Source organism: Ischnura elegans, chromosome X (assembly GCF_921293095.1).
Source record: "Ischnura elegans chromosome X, ioIscEleg1.1, whole genome shotgun sequence".
Lineage (NCBI taxonomy): Eukaryota > Metazoa > Arthropoda > Insecta > Odonata > Coenagrionidae > Ischnura > Ischnura elegans.
This window is the reverse complement of record NC_060259.1, coordinates 70933286-70953604: the sequence shown is the minus strand read 5'-3', so window position 1 is coordinate 70953604 and position 20319 is coordinate 70933286. Positions and strand designations below refer to the sequence as shown.

General features: G+C 37.8%; 1 protein-coding gene across 7 annotated transcripts in view; it reads right to left on the bottom strand.

Moving 5' to 3' along the window:
* The window catches only part of LOC124170532 (centrosomal protein of 290 kDa-like), a 156102-nt gene that overhangs the window by 92676 nt on the left and 43107 nt on the right, over positions 1-20319 (bottom strand). For 6 of the 7 annotated variants that reach the window (XM_046549308.1, XM_046549313.1, XM_046549314.1 and 3 more), the window contains exons 19-21: positions 15614-15692; positions 15212-15415; positions 14937-15132 (exon numbers count right to left, since the gene is read on the bottom strand). In XM_046549308.1, coding sequence (XP_046405264.1) covers positions 14937-15132; positions 15212-15415; positions 15614-15692 — 479 coding nt within the window. The remainder of the gene's footprint in view (positions 1-14936; positions 15133-15211; positions 15416-15613; positions 15693-20319) is intronic. The other variant, XM_046549311.1, reaches the window with a different exon arrangement.

Genomic DNA, 20319 nt, shown 5'->3' with positions numbered 1-20319 from the left:
CATTATTTTCATCATCTCATTTTTTGAAAAAAAAAACAATAAATATACACACTTTGACCACACTTAACTTTCAATATCCATATCATTTTTATTTAAATATCATAGAGATAAAAAGGTCTATATGTCCTACATGTGTTTGCAATGGTTTCATGCCGATAGTTACATCCACTTTGCTAGAGGTGGTAAAACCATGCATGGGGCAATCACTTTTTCCTTAATGCATACTGATGTTAAGGATCCCATCACTTCAGAGATGATTTATGTTAAGTAGTTTCCATTGTAACCCAGGGAATATTATTAAAAGCTTTTGACTTTAACTAAGCTAAGAAAATGAAAAACTTGTTTAACGGCCTGGTTACACGATGCATTTACCCATATGAGTTAATGTCTAAATGTATGAACGCATGAATGAACAAAAAAATGCACCGTGTAACCACCCAACTTGTGCAAATGCATGAGCAGAAAATAAAACCTGTTCTAATTTGGTTCATCCATTCGTACATGTTCCATTCCGGTTCACAAAAGTCATTCACGCAAACAGACATTAACTTGTACGTGTTAATGTTCCATGCAACCAGACCTTAAGATAAGGAGTCCAGGGGCCTGATTCTGGTTCTTTCTGGCTAGACCCAACGGGATTTGTCGAAAAGATTGGCAAATGCTGTATGCGTTCACATTCTCATTTTCATTCACTAGCTGTTTTGCAAAAATTGCTTTGCTTCATGTCTCTGGCGACAAAAAAGTTAATTCTCGTTCTGACTGGCGAGCATATAGTGAATGTAAACATTCGCCAAGTGTGAATTTTGCTAGCGACGACAATGAAAACGCTCTAGCGTCTTTGCGAAAGAATTGATGATGTGTAGGATTGCCTGAGAAAACTTATTGTTTCAGTTTTCATGCTCATGAACATTTCATCAGAAACAATAAGAAAGACACTGACCACAGCTTTGCCATATAAGAGCATTTCTTTTGTTTGGTACTTGGCATAGTGGTGTAGTGGATAGTGTGCCTCTCTGTTAATCTTAACGTCGTGAGGTTGATTCCTCCCACAATCACTTTTCTTTCTCTTTACCAGAAGAAAAATTTTGCATACCATATTTTTCATATTCAACAGCAAGTCACTTAAAGTTATCATGATACATATTTTCTATTTACAGGAAAAATTTCGTATCAGTTGTTCAGTTCGTATAAAGACTCCATGAATTTCACTATTGGGCTTTCCATTTCTGATCAGCAGAGTTCTGGGCAGCAGAGGATGTGTAGCACATTGTTATGCCACCTTTGGTGTTCATCCAACATCAGCGAATTATGTTATTTTTAGAATATTTGACGGCATTCCTTGCCTATTCTTCCCTTAAAAAATATCATCCTTGCCTTACAGAAGTTTCCTAGCATACGATAAGTTTCTTATCACTTTTCTTCCATAATAAAACCATGAGAAACAGATAACTCTTATTTTGAGCCATCTGGGTTGGAATAAAATTGAAAATATTAACTCATAAGTTTCACCGCATAGACTTTTGGACTCATCGTTTATATCTACGAAAAAGATGAAAACCAAAGAAAACCATAAAATATTTAAAAATACGACTTGAACTTACCAACTGCTTCGCCCTCTTCCATTTTTTCGTACTGCGGAGGCAACGTATTGTTGCCGAAATTGTATTGCGCCCATTGACTTATGGGTAATTCGTCATTGTTACGTCACAGTATTTCGCTTCGAGAACGGAGTTACCCGAACTGAAGCGATAGGGCGGTGAAGAGAACGACAATAATGGCGGAGAAAATTTTAACTTCGAGTTGCCGTGGCGAAGCGAAGACTCGGGCGATGTTGTTGTATTTTTCAACCCTATGAGTTTAATTGATATTAAAATGCTTGGCCTACAACCTGTGTGTTGTTTTACTCGTATGGTCGATCTACGTTATTAAATAAATGAGATTAAAAGTGGGTTTGCATTTGAATGAGTCGCGAAGCTCCTCTTTGATAAGCGTACTGTGTTATCGTGGGGCTGCTGTTATTCTGAGCATATAAATGTATGTATTGGATTGCCTGAGAAAGCTTGCTTTTCGGTTTTCATGCTCGTAAACGTTTCACCGGAAACAATAAGAAAGAGACCACAGCTTTGTCATATAAGATCATGCCAAATTTAATGTTATAAGGTCATTTCCCACCATGTTCGCTTTCTTTTCGCTCCAATATAAGAAAAAGATTCGCATACTATGCTTTTCGTCTTCAGAGGCAAGTCACTTGAAGTTGTCAAAATGTTTTCTATCTACAGGGAAAATCTCGTATCAGCTATTCAGTTCTTATAAAGACTCCATAAATTTCACTATAAGGCTTTCTGATCGGCAGAGCTCTGGGCAGCAGAGGATGTGTAGCACGTTGTTATGCCGCCTTTGGTGTTCTTCCCTAAAATATCACCCTTCCCTTGCAGAAGTTCCCTAGCGTACGATAAGTTGCTGATCACTTTTCTTCCGTAAGAAAACCATGAGAAGCAGATAACTCTCTTATTTTGTGTCATCTGGGTTGGAATAAAATTGAAAATATTAACTCATAAGTTTCACCGCACAGACTTTTGAACTCATCGTTAATATATACGAAAAAGATGAAAACCAAAGAGAAAGGTATTTCGTTACACTACGGAAAACGACTAATGAATCAGCAATATTGTACAAGCATACATAATGTAGCAATTTCATAGCATCACGCAATAAACAAAACATGGCATAAAATATTAAAAAATACGACTTGAACTTACCATCTGCTTCGCCCTCTTCCATTTTTTCGTACTGCGGAGGCACCGTATTGTTGCCGAAATTGTATTGCACCCATTGACTTATGGGTAATTCGTCATTGTTACGTCACAGTATTTCGCTTCGAGAACGGAGTTACCCGAACTGAAGCGATAGGGCGGTGAAGAGAACGACAATAATGGCGGAGAAAATTTTAACTTCGAGTTGCCGTGGCGAAGCGAAGACTCGGGCGATGTTGTTGTATTTTTCAACCCTATGAGTTTAATTGATATTAAAATGCTAGGCCTACAACCTGTGTGTTGTTTTACTCGTATGGTCGATCTACGTTATTAAATAAATGAGATTAAAAGTGGGTTTGCATTTGAATGAGTCGCGAAGCTCCTCTTTGATAAGCGTATTGTGTTATCGTGGGGCTGCTGTTATTCTGAGCATATAAATGTAGAGAAATGTAGAGCATATAAATATAATGTATTGGATTGCCTGAGAAAGCTTGTTTTTTCGGTTTTCATGCTCGTAAACTTTCATCGGAAACAATAAGAAAGAGACTGACCGCAGTTTTGTCATATAAGATCATGTCGTACAATAATGGAAGTAGTGGTGAAGTGGATAGCATGGCTATATACCAATCTTAATGTTATATGGTCATTTCTTGCCATGTTCGCTTTCTTTTCTCTCCAATATAAGAAAAAGATTCGCATAATATGCTTTTCGTCTTCAGAGGCAAGTCACTTGAAGTTGTCAAAATTTTTTCTATCTACAGGAAAAATCTCGTATCAGTTGTTCAGTTCTTATAAAGACTCCATGAATTTCACTATTAGGCTTTCCATTTATGACCGGCAGAGCTCTGGGCAGCAGAAGATGTTTAGCACATTGTTATGCCACCTTTGGTGTTCATCCAACATCAGCAAATTATGTTATTTTTAGAATATTTGACTGCATCCCTTGCCTATTCTTCCCTAAAATATCATCCTTCCCTTGCAGAAGTTCCCTAGCATATGATAAGTTGCTTATCACTTTGTGATAAAACCATGAGAAACAGATAACTATCTTATTTTGTGTCATCTGGGTTGGGTTAAAATTGAAAATATTAACCCATAAGTTTAACCGCACAGACATTTGGACTCATCGTTTATATCTACGACAAAGATTAAAGTCAAAAGGAACGGTTTTGCGTTCCACTACGGAAAACGACTAATGAATTAGCAATATTGTACAAGAATACTTAATGTAGCAATTTGATAGTCTCACGCAATAAACAAAACATGGCATTATATATTTTTGAAATATGATTTAAACTTACCAGCATGCTTTGTTCTCTTCAATTTTTTCAGACTGCGGAGGTGTTGATCGCGAATTATCTTGAGCCCATTGACTTATGTGTAATTTGTCTTTGATTACGTCACTGTTAGGGTTTCTGCGAGACGAGACGAGTCTTGAGCCAGTCTCGTCTCAGTCTCGTTTGGTGAACTCAGGTATCATCTCGTATTGTGAACCTCAGTCTTGTCTCGTTTCCCCCAAAATAAATTTAGCACCATATAAAGCCGTTTCCTTTGCATACTTAATCGCTGTATCGATACACTCGAAATAGGAAGTCTTCGATATAAATTTTTAATATATATTTATCAGAACACCATTTACAAAAAACTGCTGATAAAATCACTGATTTTAGTGATACTCAATGAAAAAACTAGTAACATAAAAGAAAAAATTTCTAAAAAGGGAATGACACAAATTTACTGCAGAGGAATCCAGAGAAGAGGTTTAAGAAAATAATCGCAAAAATAATATGATTGCGTCCATCCACCGCAGTCGCATCCACCGCAGAAACTGCAGTCCTCCAACTTTAAAATGATTAGAAGGGACTACAGTGGAAAACTCCAAAACAAATCAGTGCAATTTTTGGATACTTGCACGTCGTCAGCCAAAACAAACCCACGGCCCAGCGATTCCAATCCTGCACATCTTCAAAAACCAAAGAGTAGTAACGACACGCCTGCAACCCCTGGCGATGATTCCGACGAGGGTTTCAGGGAAGTCAGAAGAGGCAAACGAAAAAACACACGGATCATCGGCACTTGTCCCGCCTCAGAAATTTCGTTACGCCCTGCGAACTTAACTTCGTATCTTTATGTTGGACGTCTTCACCACGACACCACTGCCGAGGAGATAGTCACTCACCTTCGTAATCGCCTCAAAATCGATCCTGCAGCTGACCGCCTTACATGCGAGAGAATCGTTGGGAAAAGCGTCCATGCCGCCTTTAAAATCGGCATCGCTCCTTCAAGACGGAAGGATGTCCTAAATCGCGCCCACTGGCCGGAAGGTGCTGTGGCAACCATCTTTCACTTTCCCAAAAACGCCACTGACCCCCCGACCTCTATGTGACTAGAGGATCTGGCAACAAACGACCATCCCCAACAAGTGAAGTGCTCTTCCCAGTCCCCAAAACGCTCTACCTTTGACCTTAACATCATCTATCTCAACATTCAGTGTTTGCGACAGAAAGGCTTCCTGATAGATCTGCTCATGCAGGAGCACGACAGTGATATTCTTCTTCTAGCTGAACACTGGCTTACAAACGATGAAATATCTACCTTTAATATTAGTGGCTACAATCTTACCTCATCCTTCTGCCGTCAAAGAATGAAGTGTGGTGGTGTGTCTGTTTATAGTAAACCTTACATAGGCCTAAAAAGCTTAAAATTCAATAAATCTGTTGAATCTGTGTTAGAGTGCGCAGTGTCCATCCTAGAAGTGAATTCACAAAAATACATTATTTGTGTGATGTATCGTTCACCAAATGGTGAAGTTCGTGACTTCTTAGACCTTTTCTCAGAAACTGTTAATTTCCTCATCTCTAAAAACACAGATGGCATCATAATTTTTGGTGATTTTAATATTGATCTATCAAGCAACTCCCCTCATAAGTCATCCTTTCTCAATGTGTTATCATCCTTTGGTTTAAATGTCATGAATAGTGAACCAACCCGGTTAACCTCCCACTCCGAAACCCTCATTGACCTGATAATTAGCAATCTCCCTAAGTTGTGTTTCTCCTGTACTACTTTTGATTCCCTTATGTCTGACCATCTTGCAATTAATGTCAACATAAAAATCAAAACTCACACCCCACCTCGTCCTGTACCTATATCTCAGCGAGCTTTCTCAGACTCTGCTATGGAAAAATTCCTTCATGATCTATCTCTAGAAAATTGGGAAGAGATATACTCAAGTCTGGATTTGAACTCAAAACTTAGTGCCTTTCTTAACATTTTTCATATCTATTTTAATGCAGCTTTTCCACTAAATGCGAAAAAAAGCAGAATCTTCCCTCTAAAGGAAAAGATATATTCTGAGAATGTTCTTAAAAGAGCCGCTAATGTACGCAACCTTTACTCCCTGATAAAAAGCGGTAAAAATGAATTGATTCCCAGTTACAAAGTAGCCAGGAAAGACCTTAAATCTATGGTATACAATGAACGTAGGATTAAAATTGATACATACATAAAAAACTCAAACAACATTATAAAGGCTTCATGGAAAGTGATCAAAGATAACACAAAATCCTCCTGTGGAACCCTGACCCCCTCCCCGATCTTCTTCAATGGCACTCCTTGCTCTGATCCATCAATCACTGCAGATAGCTTCAATAAACAATTCTGTTACTCACCCTCAACCCTGAATTCCACAATTGATTTCAAAGTAGTCAACCCCGAACAGAGTATTTTTCTCTTCCCAAGCACGCAAACTGAAATTATTCACATTATTCACTCCTTCAAAAATAGTTGGTCAGCAGGTACTGATGGTATACCCATGCCTATAATTAAGCATGTTGCCAAAGTCATTGCTGGTCCCCTTTCTGACATATTTAATACCTCCATATGCTCTGGAGTCTTCCCAGACCTTTTCAAATATGCTTCAATTACCCCAATTCATAAGAAGGGCCCTCTAAATGACTCGGCAAACTACAGACCTATATCTGTACTGTCTGCCTTCTCAAAGATATTCGAAAAACTCTTTTACCATCGTGTAATGAGTTATCTCAAAACCTTTAAAATACTGAAAAATGCCCAACACGGTTTCTGTAAATCCAAATCCACAAGTACAGCCATCTTTCAGTTACTAAACCAACTATGCACAGCTTTTCAGGAACGCAAATTAGCAGCTGGTGTTTTCTTTGATCTAAGCAAAGCCTTTGATCGAATTAATCATGAAATTCTCCTCTCTAAACTGCAGTCAGTGGGCATCTTGGGGAAAGCTCTCTCCTGGTTGTCATCATACCTAACTGACCGTCAGCAATTTGTCAAATATACCTCCAGAACAGCAAAAAGCATTACAGTAGTTAAGTCAAATCCCCTTACTGTGAAAGCAGGAGTACCACAGGGTTCTATACTAGGGCCATTGCTATTCCTAATTTTCATTAATGACTTGCCAGACAAACCCCTCCTCCAAAATGCCATTCTATATGCAGATGACACCTCAATCATTTCAAGTGAGGTAAATAGGAGCGACCTAGTTAATACCACACAAAGCAGTATCAACAACATGTCAGAATGGTGTCATGATAACGCCCTTCAAGTCAACATTGACAAAACAGTTTTTCTTCAGTTCCAAGGCAACCGGTCTCCATGTACCTCAAGTATGATCTTAAATGTTGGTCCTCACGTGATTTCCCGGGCACATTCAACAAAATTATTAGGTGTTATCCTCACTGACAACCTTGACTGGTCATCACATATTGATTATATAACGAATAAACTATCCACTGGCATATTTATTATAAGAAGGCTGGCTGAAGTAACCACCATTGATACTCTGAAGATGATATATTATGCCAAAATATATCCTCACCTAACTTATGGCATCATCTTTTGGGGTAATGCTAGCTGCTGCCACAAAGTTTTCTCTATGCAGAAACGTGCAGTGAAAGCCATGGCCAGAGTTTCTATGCGAGCACCTGGCTTACCTCTTTACAATGATCTGAAAATACTAACATTCCCATCACTGTACATACTCAACTGTGCCTCTTTCGTTAAGAATAACCCTGAATACTTTCCAAAAAATAGTTCTCTCCATAATCACGCTACCAGAACCACCAATGACATTCACCTCAAAGACTACCATAGCACTTTCTGCCAAAAAGGACCCCTTTTCTCCCTATCAAAAATATACAACAGGCTACCGTATGATATTAAATGTCTCCCACCTACGCCATTCAAGAATGCTTTGAAGAAATATTTAATGGAAAATAACTATTATAGCCTGAAGGATTTTATGTTGGGCTCGGAGTAATCTTTGCCCATCAACCACTAAAATTGTAACTCTTTTTCTTTTATCTGTAAAAATTGTAAATGTTATATCACTTCATTTATTTGTAACTATTACTTTAATTATTTACTTTATTTTGACGACTTCCAATGTCACCGGAACATGTGATCTCTAGGAACAATAAAAATTATTATTATTATTATTATTATTATTATTATTGGTTTAAGAGATTATTCGCTTTAATAAAACAGTTAAAATAATTTTCAGATATAAAAAAGTTTAATTAACATTGCAATTAAGTTTTTCATTTTAATTTAGCCATTTAAGCTAAAGAGCTAAGCCATCAATCTAAATGTCCGGGTTCGAATACGGGTCAGGGCGAATGGTTTTTCCTCTGAGGAATTTTGCACTAGTCTGCAAATAGATTTTTTTGAGAGGTTTCTGTATAGAATGGACTGCATGCTGCTGAAATAAGGTTATCTGCCCCTAGCACGTGCTCCTGGAGAAAATATGATGAATGGAGCTAGAATGAGTGGCTGATGTATAAATGCCGGTCAGAGCATCCAGTAATGGACTTTTTGATAGCAAAATAAAGGCAAATGAAAGAAATTTAACTCAAAGGAAAGGCTATTGTAGTTATTTTTTATTTTAATATCCTCAACACAATTTAGCAACATTATGCTAAATACCTTCACTAACCTCGAAAAATTTACAATGCAGGAAGAGGTACACATGATTATTTCAATTATCATTTGTCTTTCTGCTGAGGTGATGTACTCTGCAAAATTTGAAATAGCACCATCATTTTCTCCTAGCATGCAAAGTGTAAGCAGGATAACAAGTGCCGACGGGTGATACTTAACTGATATGCGAGTAAAAATCCAAGATATTTTTGTCGTACAAGTAAGCACTGAAAATTACCATTTTAGATAGTAGTCTAATTTTTGCTGGATAAATTTTCCAAAGTTACTATCACAGGAAACAAGGTAACTTAGTCACCATTTAACCCCTCAAGTGCCGTGGGCATTTAATTAAATCCCATCCCAGCGGCCGGATGAGATTTAAATGTATTTCCCTTTCTGGCATGCTATCATTCAATAATTTATAACTTTCATGATGCACAATCAGTATTGTTGAAAATTTTTGTAAACTAGCATAAAATAATGTGTTACTATATGATAATTTTTCAAACAATTTGAAAAAATATTTATTGTATTATGTATCATGTTTTCTGAACACAATGGATAAATTTTCAGTTTTCAAAATTTTAAATTTTGTTTCCATTAATCAGCCAGATCTTTAGCATGACATGCATTAATTTAAAATAATTACATGATATAGTTTAGTGATAAACGGTTAAAAATTTCATAACCGATTGGATATTTTCGATAGGATTACCCGTTTCGTCTAGTGAAAATGCATGATGTCACCTATTTCTTTGACTTTGTCCTATTATTACCAAATCAATTCCTTTAGGTACTTACTTTCTGTTGTTTCAAACGTCAATATGGAAATATTCAAATGACTTTACTTTGGCAATTCTGCTTTGTGTGACATATTTCGAAGCAATGCCAGCTTTAGTCCACTGCACATCAGTACATGCTGTTTCTTCTTTTCCTATGATTGGCACCAACTGCACACCTCCTTTGGTACTTTGGTTTCTTGCCAGCAGCATGAATTCTCCATAGGAAATGTCTTTCTCTGAGTCTTGGTTCGAAATTATCTTTGGGTTAAACAATCGTACAAACTGTCCATATGGAGTTGCACATTTCAAAAATATTCCCTTGACCAGCTGCATGCAAAATGATAAGAGGGCCAACTTTTATACATGTTTTCCCTATGAATAATGTGTGAATATAGGACTGTGGCATTCAATAGTTTCCTAAATAACTTCATACACAACTTGTTATGAATTTATCTTTCCATTAGGTACGAATGCAATAACAGGGCCTTGAGATCCACCCCACCCATGAATTTATTATAATCTAACACACAAATAGACTCCCAAGTCCCTTTTTTCCCTTCCAATTTCTCCCATTTCGTCATCGTAGAATGCTAAGATCATGAATACAATTTTTTGCCATCCATTTGAAAACAAAAACTGGCCCAGAATGTTTTCCACATAATTCGTCCCTTTGAAGTTTCATCTCCTTCACATATTTTGGGACATCCTTTCTGTTCAACCTCAACATCTCAACACTGTCAGTCTTCTTTTTGTTTTCAGTAGTCTGGCAAGATCAGGAGAACTATTAAAATTGTGCAGTCAAACAAAACGTCCTTGATGTAGCAGTGTTGCAGCCGTATTGCATCAATTTCAGAGTGTTCGTTGATATAATTTTCTCCATTACTTGCCGAACTTACACTTTCGTCTGAATCACTTGCAAGTAATGCTTGAATATTTCGTCATCAATTGGAAATTGTAATATTTTGCTTCTAGTGGAAGCCATAGTATGGATCCTTAATTATAATAACCACACACAGGAAGTACAACTGACGAGAATTATAACACTCTGCCTGAAAAAACACCACACAGCAAGAATGGATCTAGTGGACTGAAACGCAATGTTTAGAAACACTATCAAGAGAATATCTGGAAGGGGCCCCAGTGCACGCTGATTGTTTGGACGGACTCTTATCTTCGTTCATTACTGTCCACCAAAGAAAAAAAGAAATGCAGAGTGAAGCACATGGCCCCTTTGCTTAGGATGCTTAGGACTAACGACGCAAACCAAAGACACTTGGGGCTCGAGGTGATGACACGCAAGGGAAAATCAGAGGGAGGACTGAGAGCTATTAAGGAAGATATTGTATCTCATGCTAAATGAGCTGGCTCTTCTTGACGTCTCACAAGCAGAATAGGCTGCAGTTTTCAAGATGGTACAGTTGATGAAAGGCGTTCATTTTTAAGACCAAATTCAATTATTCACCAGTGTAAAATGGAATTTCATCGATTAGAAAACTTCCATATAGTGAAAAGCATATAGTGAACATAAACATTGGCCAAGAGCAAATTTCGCTGGCGACAGCAATGACTAGTGGTTTAGCGAAAGAATTGACAAGAAACAGACATGATTTTACTACCGCTTTACATCATTAGGTATTATGTTCTATTTTTGATAACGATGAATTTAAATGTTATTAAGATGTTTGGCATACAACCTGTGTGTAATTTTACTCGTCTTATCATTCCAAGAAATTAAATAAATTACATTGAAAGTGGGTTTGCTTTTGAATGAACAGCAAAGTTTGTGTTTGATAAGCATTGTGTTATCCTGGGAATGCTGTTATTCTGAGCATATTAATGTGTTGGATTGCCTGAGAAAACTTATTGTTTCAGCTTTCATGCTCATGAACATTTCATCAGAAACAATAAGAAAGAGACTGACCGCAGCTTTGCCATATAAGAGCATTTCTTTTGTTTGGTACTCGGCATAGTGGTGTAGTGGATAGCGTGGCTCTCTGTTAATCTTAACATCGTGAGGTTGATTCCTCCCACAATCACTTTTCTTACCAGAAGAAAAAAATTTGCATGCCATATTTTTCATATTCACCAGCAAGTCACTTAAAGTTATCATAATATTTTCTATTTACAGAAAAAAATCTCGTATCAGTTGTTCAGTTCTTATGTTGTTATGCCACCTTTGGTTTTCATCCAACATCAGCAAATTACGTCATTTTTAGAATATTTGACTGCATTCCTTACCTATTCTTCCCTAAAATATCATCCTTGCCTTACAGAAGTTCCCTAGCGTACGATAAGTTGCTTATCACTTTTCTTCCGTAATAAAACCACGAGACACAGATTACTCTCTTATTTTGTGCCAACTGGGTTGGGTTAAAATTTAAAATATTAACCCATAAGTTTCACCACACAGACTTTTGGACTCACTGTTTACATCTACCAAAAAGATGAAAAACAAAGGGAACAGTTTTACGTTCCACTACGGAAAATGACTAATGAATTTGCAATATTGTACAAGAGTACTTAATGTAGCAATTTGATAGTTTCACGCAATAAACAAAACATGGCATAATATATTTTAGAAATACGATTTGAACTGGCCAACGTGCTTTCCAGGATTTTTTCCGGATCCAGATTCAGATCGGATCCTTGATTTTCGGAGCCGGATCTTTCGGATGGGATATTTTTGGATCCAAATGCATTTTGAAATTCCTGATGCTGAGATTACCCTGACAATTGTTCAATCTCTTGGGAAGAGTCACACTATGTGCCAGTCATATTTTGCCTTTTTTATTTTCCACGGCTGAAATTCTCCTACGTAACCACTGCGAGAGCTTTCAAACGAAACGGTTCATGAAAAGGACAAGAATCGCATGCGACGGTGCATTCAAAGATAGAATCGGAACTCTTTCCACCCTTATGGGGCTAACAAAGCTATTATTTAAAATTTCAGATCCAGATTCGATGTCTTCCGCGACTTTGGATCGGATGTATCCGATGAAGGGCAATATCCGCGGATATTTGGATCCGAGGTATCCAATCCGACCATCCCTAATCAATATCTTTCCCTTACTAGCTGTTTTCTTGCTCTCTAAAGGGAGTAAATTCGGGGCTCTCTCTGTTTCTTTCACAATTAGCGTTCAAATTTTGTTGGAACAGCATATTTTTAAGCAGAGGCCTTGCTTTGGTCAACGTATGTTCCTGGTAATTCTTCAAGTCAGTTTTGTACTATAAAAATGGCAAACAAGAGTCATCAAAATGAAACACTAACTCAGAGACGGGGATATTTACATGAAAATATCCGTAAGTTCACTTATATTTACAGCAGAGTTACACGTACAGTCACTTTCAAAAGTTTTAGGGCAAAGTTTGTGGCACCACTTCTCCTTCTCAAGGAAATTTATAAATAGTATATAGTATCCTTTACTCCTTTCGTAGTTTTTTTCTGCGCTCCACAAATATTCCGCTTTTGAGTGAATACATATGCCCTCTAAGGGGTAAATTATTTTATAACTGCAAATTTATCATTCCGCTCCTATTTATGAAGGATGTCATGATTATTTCATGTCCATTTACTGCATACTTGCACTGGTTTTCACCCTTAATTGTTATAATACTTATTATGTAGTTCCTTTTATGTGAACGCGGTGGTATATAGTGGCCAACGCTTTGAGCTGAGGTAGTGAAGGTTGACGGTTCGGGGCTGTTTCTCATAACTTTTTATCAGTTTGTTTTATTACTTATGTACAGGTTTTTTATAATGGTAATTTTGCTGTCATTGCTATTATACTTTTATTAAAAGTAATGTGTGTTTTTAAAATTAGGAAAAAAATGGTGGATAAAATCCTAGCGTTGTCGTTAACGTACAATTTGAAGTCTGGCAAAAGGAGTCACACATTACATTTTATTATTTGACACTTATTCTGTTTCAATTAATGATAGTTCTGTTTGTTAGTATTCATTCAGTTCACACATGCCTCCAGTTTCTCCATTTTGCTGTAAGAGTTGAAAAGTTAATCTGTGTTTATTATTTACTATTCGTGCATCTATTTGTCAACCTGGCGGTACCTCCTAGTGTCAGTTTTGTTTATTTATACTTTTTGCGAGTAATACAACACAATTGTATTTCCTGGAGTACAAATTTGAGATTATCATGCGTTAACTCTGTGCTATTTGACATTTCATTAGGATAGCATCAAAGACCCTTTCCGTTGCAGTTGCTGGCTTTCAATGCATAAGTTAAAAACAAAGAGTGAAGACAGCGGCAAATATACAGTAAATGCACGCGAAATAATCATTGAATCTAACATAAATTAAAGCAGAATGATACATTTTCAATTATAAAGGAAAATTTCCCTTTGAGTGTGGATATATTTATGCACACACAAAATTTATGTGATGTGTGGCTAAAGACAACAGAAGGAGCAATGGAAATTAAATCCCTTTGAGAAGCAGAAGTGATTTGCATTAAAATGGCTCCCACAAATTCTATAACAGCCTATTTCTGAAGGAATGTGCAGTCTCCTTGCGCGTCATACCACTGATTTCTTCAGTCTGGATCATTTGGCACAGCAAAAAATACTTTTCTGGTGTTCAACGAGAGGTAAATTCACATCTCGGCACACAACAGTAGACATAAGGTTTCCTCCCACTAATTTAAAACTCTCCGTTTTATCCATATTTTTATATATTACTTTTTATATATTATTTTATACGCTATATCCATTTATTTATACTCAAAATAACGCATACGACAATGCACTCGTTACGCAAGCAATGCAGATATCATGAGGCTCACATGTCATCAACATGGCCCGAGAAATAAGTTTTTGGCACGAAATTTAAGTTGAAACTTCTGACTATCATAACCATTTTAAGGAAGTATTTCAAGGCATAGTTCATTATTAGTGAAAAAATTTACCCTTTTGCCTTAATTTATTTCCAATTTCCCCATAAACAGCACATTGTGGCCTTTACAACGGGTTTTCAACATTAACAAAGCACAACACAAACATCCATGCCCTGGTTAGGGATCACCTACCCAGGTGGGATGCGAACCCACGACCTACGGATTGGCAGGCGAGGACTTTACCCCTCCGCCACCGAGGCCAGCAAGGTTCTACAATAAATATTAACTACTTTTTTCATTTTCAAGATGAAATCCAAATTCCTGAGCTTTTTCAGCAATTAAAAAGAGCAATACATAAACGAAAATAATGATCATGAAAAAGTGAAGAAATAAAAGTAATGGTCCTTGGTAATTTTTGCACATGAGCTTATCATGAATTTGAGAGCTTTGGTTTCCTTCTAAGGAGTATATTTCTATTAGAATGACTACTTCTAATGGCCAGTTCTCAAAATGCTATCATAGCTATTCGGCAAAATTAAGCGAAAAATTAAAATTAAATGTAACCCACAATCAAGTAAGAAACCAGTGTTAACTTAAACTCACCTTCAATTAGCTCTTGATTGTACTTATGGTGCATTCTTTCCATTTCTGCTTTTAACACACCCACTTCACCAGTAAAGTCCCTTTGTTGAAGTGCTTGGAGCTCTTGATCATGGAGTTCATTCAAATCAATCAAGTCCTTTTGATGCTGCTCCAGGAATTTATCCATCATTTCTCGATGACTCCTGATAAACTTCTCCTGCAATCAAAGGAGACATTACAACATCTTCATCTTTCAATTTATGTAATGAAGCAATTTTTAAGTGCACTTCCTTAACCTGTTCTTCTTCACTGCATTTTTTAATGGCATTAGTAACTTCTTCAACATGATGCGCATATGCCTCAGCCTCAGCAGCTATCTGAGCTCTTAATGCTTCTTCATGTTGTTCTTTCAGCTCATTGATTACTTTCGCCAATTTCTTCTCATTCTCCTCAGCCATTTGACAACTCAACTCCTCACGAATCTTTGCTTCCAACTCCGCCTGAAAAGAAGAATGCTCCTAGTATTTACCTTTTGTAACAGTATTATAACACATTTAACAGGTGCTACAAATAGGTCTACAATAAACGCATTATAAACTTCATATAAGTATCATCCTCATGATATCATACAAGGAAAATTTTTAATCAAAATTAATATCTTTGATTGAGTTTATGACATTTCTAGCCCCATGACTTACCCTCCTCTCATCATAGGACATTCCTTGGTTGACTAACAGCTGCAAGTCCAAGCCTTCTTTCTCATGTTCCTCAAGGCTTCTGGAAAAAAATCATGTAGAATTCAACCATATCAAGAAAAACTGACCAGGCAATATAAACCCAGCTCTGTGAATAATGAATAAAGAACACTTAAATTTTTGTAATCCCGTGAAATAAGCTTTGACTTGAAAATTGTAAATTTTTTTTAGAAGTAGATTACACTTTCAAAGTGGCTGTTTATCATATCCTGTGATTAGTAATCTCATTTGGAGATGGGGGATCAGGTCCGGTACCTGGTTCTTGGTACTGCCAGTTCCTGGCCAGTGGAACCAGATCGGAACAGTGGCGAGGGTTTGAATTTGGCGTCCAAATCATAAATGCGGTCTGTGGGTATTCAAGGCCATGGCCAGTGTCTTGCACAATGATCTTTCAGCTTTCATTCATAACTTAAAATACCGTTTTGTGAGAGAATTAGCAATTCTTTAAAACTCTTTTATATGTTCAATCTACTTTTCACTGTTGCAATTAAGGATGAGTCAGTTCTTAAATTTAAATTTTTTTTATTCTCGCTACCGGTCCGGTTCTACCCCATCGGTTCTCGTTTCTCGATACTCGGCTCCAAAGATGAACTCTTAATACCTGAATTAATGGCAAATTTAAATGAACAACTGCAAGAAGTGAATGAAAATAATTTCACAAAATATCTAAATCAGCAGGAAAGGTCTGTAAAAAAAACTTAAGATCGTCTCCATAATTTTATTTGCCAAGCAAAAAAGTTTAAATAACAAATTGTTAAAGAATGCATGATTGACCAATATGTCACATTACATCCGGTAGCCACTTCTTTTTTACCATATCTGGGTCTAGTCTATTATTTTTTTGGCAGAAATATTGCCTACAGTACTAAACAGGCGTTCACTGAAAACAGTAGTGGTCAATGTTGATTTTGAAGGGCCGCGTTAACATGCTAGGAGCACAGTTTACATACTGCATAGCATCAGGATCAATAGTGAAACCCCCTCAACATCTGACGACATCATCCCTTAATTTGCTGTAACTTGTGAGTCAGTTCAAAATATATTCTGTATTCTGCAATGTAGCTTAAATTGTTGCTAACAATTACAACAGTTTACAAGAGAGCGGAGGAACACAAGAGGAGTTTTCGGACTTGTAACCTCTCCCAATCCCACTTTGCTAAGCACTTTTGGGAGGAGAACCACAACAGTGATTTCATGCCAAAAATTCTGCACATGGAGGAAAAAGGCAGAAGAATGAACAAGCTAGAAGAGTTGGAGATTAGAAGACTCATCAAGAAACGTCCCCTTCTTAATGATATCCTTTTTGAGAACCTTTCCCCCCTCCTAATAGCCTCCCTGAACCTCACGGAAAAACCAACAACCCATAATCCTTCCCCTTCCCCCACTCCCACGGACACCCCCGTCATTACCTTAGTCACCAAAAACCTTCCGTTACTCCCGACCAACGGTCTTCCACACCCCACCCCTCTCCAACTCTCACCACCCTCCCACAACGCCCAATCACACACCTCAGATTTCCCAGCCACCCCTTCCACCTACCTTCTTCCTCCCGATACCACATGATATATAAGGATGTTTGTTTCTTTGTAGCCTTTGTACCTGATGATGACGCCGCTGCGTCGAAACTAGTAGTACCACAAAAATAAATTGGTGGATTTATACATAGTTTGTTCGCTTTTATTTATTAGAATGAACCTCCACAAAGTTGAGCCTGTTACGATAGAGATTATTACAACAGTTGCTTAAACTGCTTGCACTGACATAAGAGAAATGAAATATTTGCAGCATCTATTAGTTATTTCAACAATAAGCACACAATTCTCATATGGTTTTCAGAACTGGCTGATATTAATGAAATTACTGGGTGACTTACATATCTTTTATTCAATTTACTGTAAGAGGAATAATTTATATCATTGCAATCAAGAGTTTACTTTTACTATTAATAGTATGGCACTTGGAGAAGGTGACCGACAGCTAAGGTAATTTGCACAATGAGGGAAGAATAAGGATGGAAGGGTGGAGAAAAACCTTGCATTGGTATTAGCCTGCTCCTAACATAAAGTACCAAGGGGACCACGCCTTAATGTCCCATGCAACACGCAGAGTACTGCACTTGAAGCGCCCACCACAAAGCATTCAAGCAGCCTCTGAAAAATCTCTAATTGGCTACCGCCAAGATTTAAACTCAGACCACTTGAGCACGAATCCAACACTCCAGCCACCACACCAACCCGAGCCTCCTTTTACTGTTTACCAGGATCATTAAGTTATGCTAACAACCAAAATAATTCACACCTTATTCATTTCTAAGGGCAGTTCTCATGGTGGCATTATTGAAGTTCCATGATAACTCCAAATAGTGACTACAGGAATATAAGAGTTTATGAACAGCATGAAAGATGTGCCATCATGGGCACTTTCTCAGTCCCTCCGAGTCTCAATCCCTCCGAGACTCAATCCCTCCGAGACTTAATCCCTCCGAGACTTAATCCCTCCGAGACTTCATCAGGAGGAGACGATTCGCAAGCGCCAGAGTACCACTCTCACGAAGTGGCCGAGTACGTCGCGCAAGCTAGATTCCGCACGCCGCAGATTCTCACGTGCAGTGAAGTTCTCCTCAATTTATAGTGAATTTATCAATGGTGTCGGCCTCTTTATGCCATGTGTGAACTTTCATTACTCTCCGCCACCACCTCTCCAATTGTAAGGTGAAACATCAGAGTGAAACCTGTTCCCCCTCTTCTGCCTTCACCTCCCCTCTCACGCCTGCTTTGAGCGCGGTGGCTATGCTGTAAGCGAGCCGGCTAGCTCTCTCTGCTTCAGACCTCGAGCAAGGAAGGAACTCCTGGTGCCCGGCATTTTCCCAACTTCAAAGACTACAATTAACCTCAGGCAATTTAGTATTATATGTATTGTGTACCTATAGCTTACTTTGCATATTAAATTTATTTATACTGCTGGAAATCAACCCTATTGTTTTGTCATTTTCCACTCCTAACCGCCAATTTCTCGTCAATCCATTTCTCGCGACGTGTGTGCGTTGCAAAAAGAATACACCTTATTTTGAATTAGAGATGGAAGAAGAATTAAAGAAGGAAATTCAATGAAGGAGGATGTAATGAATGGCATCATTTCAAAAATTCTTCATGTAAATTATTATTCCTTTTTCCTTATAATTATTCATCACTGAAGTACAATAACTTACTTTCCTGCAAACTTTGTAAGTCCTCTGTATTTTCTTTCAAGTTAATACTCAAATAACCATTAAGAATTATTGCTTGATAAATGTTATTACAGTACAAATGAGTTTTTCTCAGACTATAATGTAAATCTTTTGTGGCAGGATATTGTAATGCAGCAGACTCCCGATTATCCGGGTGCAGTTTATCCATGCTGCGGATTATCCGTCCATGAGTTCACACTCCTTTGATGTTTCCCGTGATCTTTTAAAAAAAATAAAATGGGACACTAAAGCACCGGGATATTTGCATTTTAATGCATGGCTACAATGGACCCATTATTTCCATTAGAATTCCCTCCGTAAAATGGAATTTATCTATTTACTCGCTGACAAGGAATGTTTCAAAGGGCATAGCCAGATAAGAGGGTGAAAAGTCCCCCCTCCGGGATTTTCCCTGTACTTGGGGTATGCGATTTGGGATCAAATAGGACAAACCTCCCCACATTTTCAGCCCGCTAGAGGCCCACCAGGGCCGGCTAGATCAAAAATACAATTTTCACTCTTTTTTTAATATCTCAGTCAAGAAGGCATATTTTTTAACGCGGTTTGCGGCATTTGAAACCTTATTTAATGGAGCAGATTTCCAGTTGTTTTCAAGAACTTTGAGCGGGACAAGAAGATATGGTGTGATTTGAAAATTTCTAATGCATGTTATTATAAATTATGCTTGAGAGGGCCAAAAAGAAAAAAACGTTTTCTGGAGGTGTTTTTTTAATACAATTTGGCTGGCGTATTGAAAAAATAATTTTTAGGTGGTGGAACATCGCAAAAAAAATGCGATTAAAAATATGGGATTTTGGCCATTTGGCTCTTTGCTCTGGCCCTCCATAACACCCCTTTTTATTTATTATAGTAACTATTTTTAGTATTATAGTAAGATGAATGTATACTTCATATCGTAAAAGCACAATTATTGCCGTGGCCTCACAATGTGGTTGAATATGGCCCAAGGGAGCCAGAGTTTCGTCGCACTCTGGCATGTTTACGCCGTGACTAGTCCAAGTCAACCCGGAGAGGAAGGGAATAGTGGAAGTAAATGAGTAGAAGTGAAGGCAATGGGAGAAGTGAAAGTAGAGATAGCATGAGTCATAGCGATGCACCTGATTGCATTGACAGTTTGTCATAAGCCTTGGTTTCCCATAACCACTGCAGGGTCATGGGGTGATCACGTGCCTGTAGCCATCACGGGAGTTCCGTGTTCCTGTTCTACAAGCATCGCGGTGCATGACCGTGCTCAGTGATCATGGATCAGCGTCCCACAGCAACTGCATCACAGGCAACTTGTTGGAGACGTGTCATTGTGTCTGAAAGTGTCGTTTCCGACATCGCGCAGTAATTTTGAAGCATTCGTGCAAACCACATTCTGAATTTCTGATCTTGCAGCCATGTATGTGTGGTTTTCAGA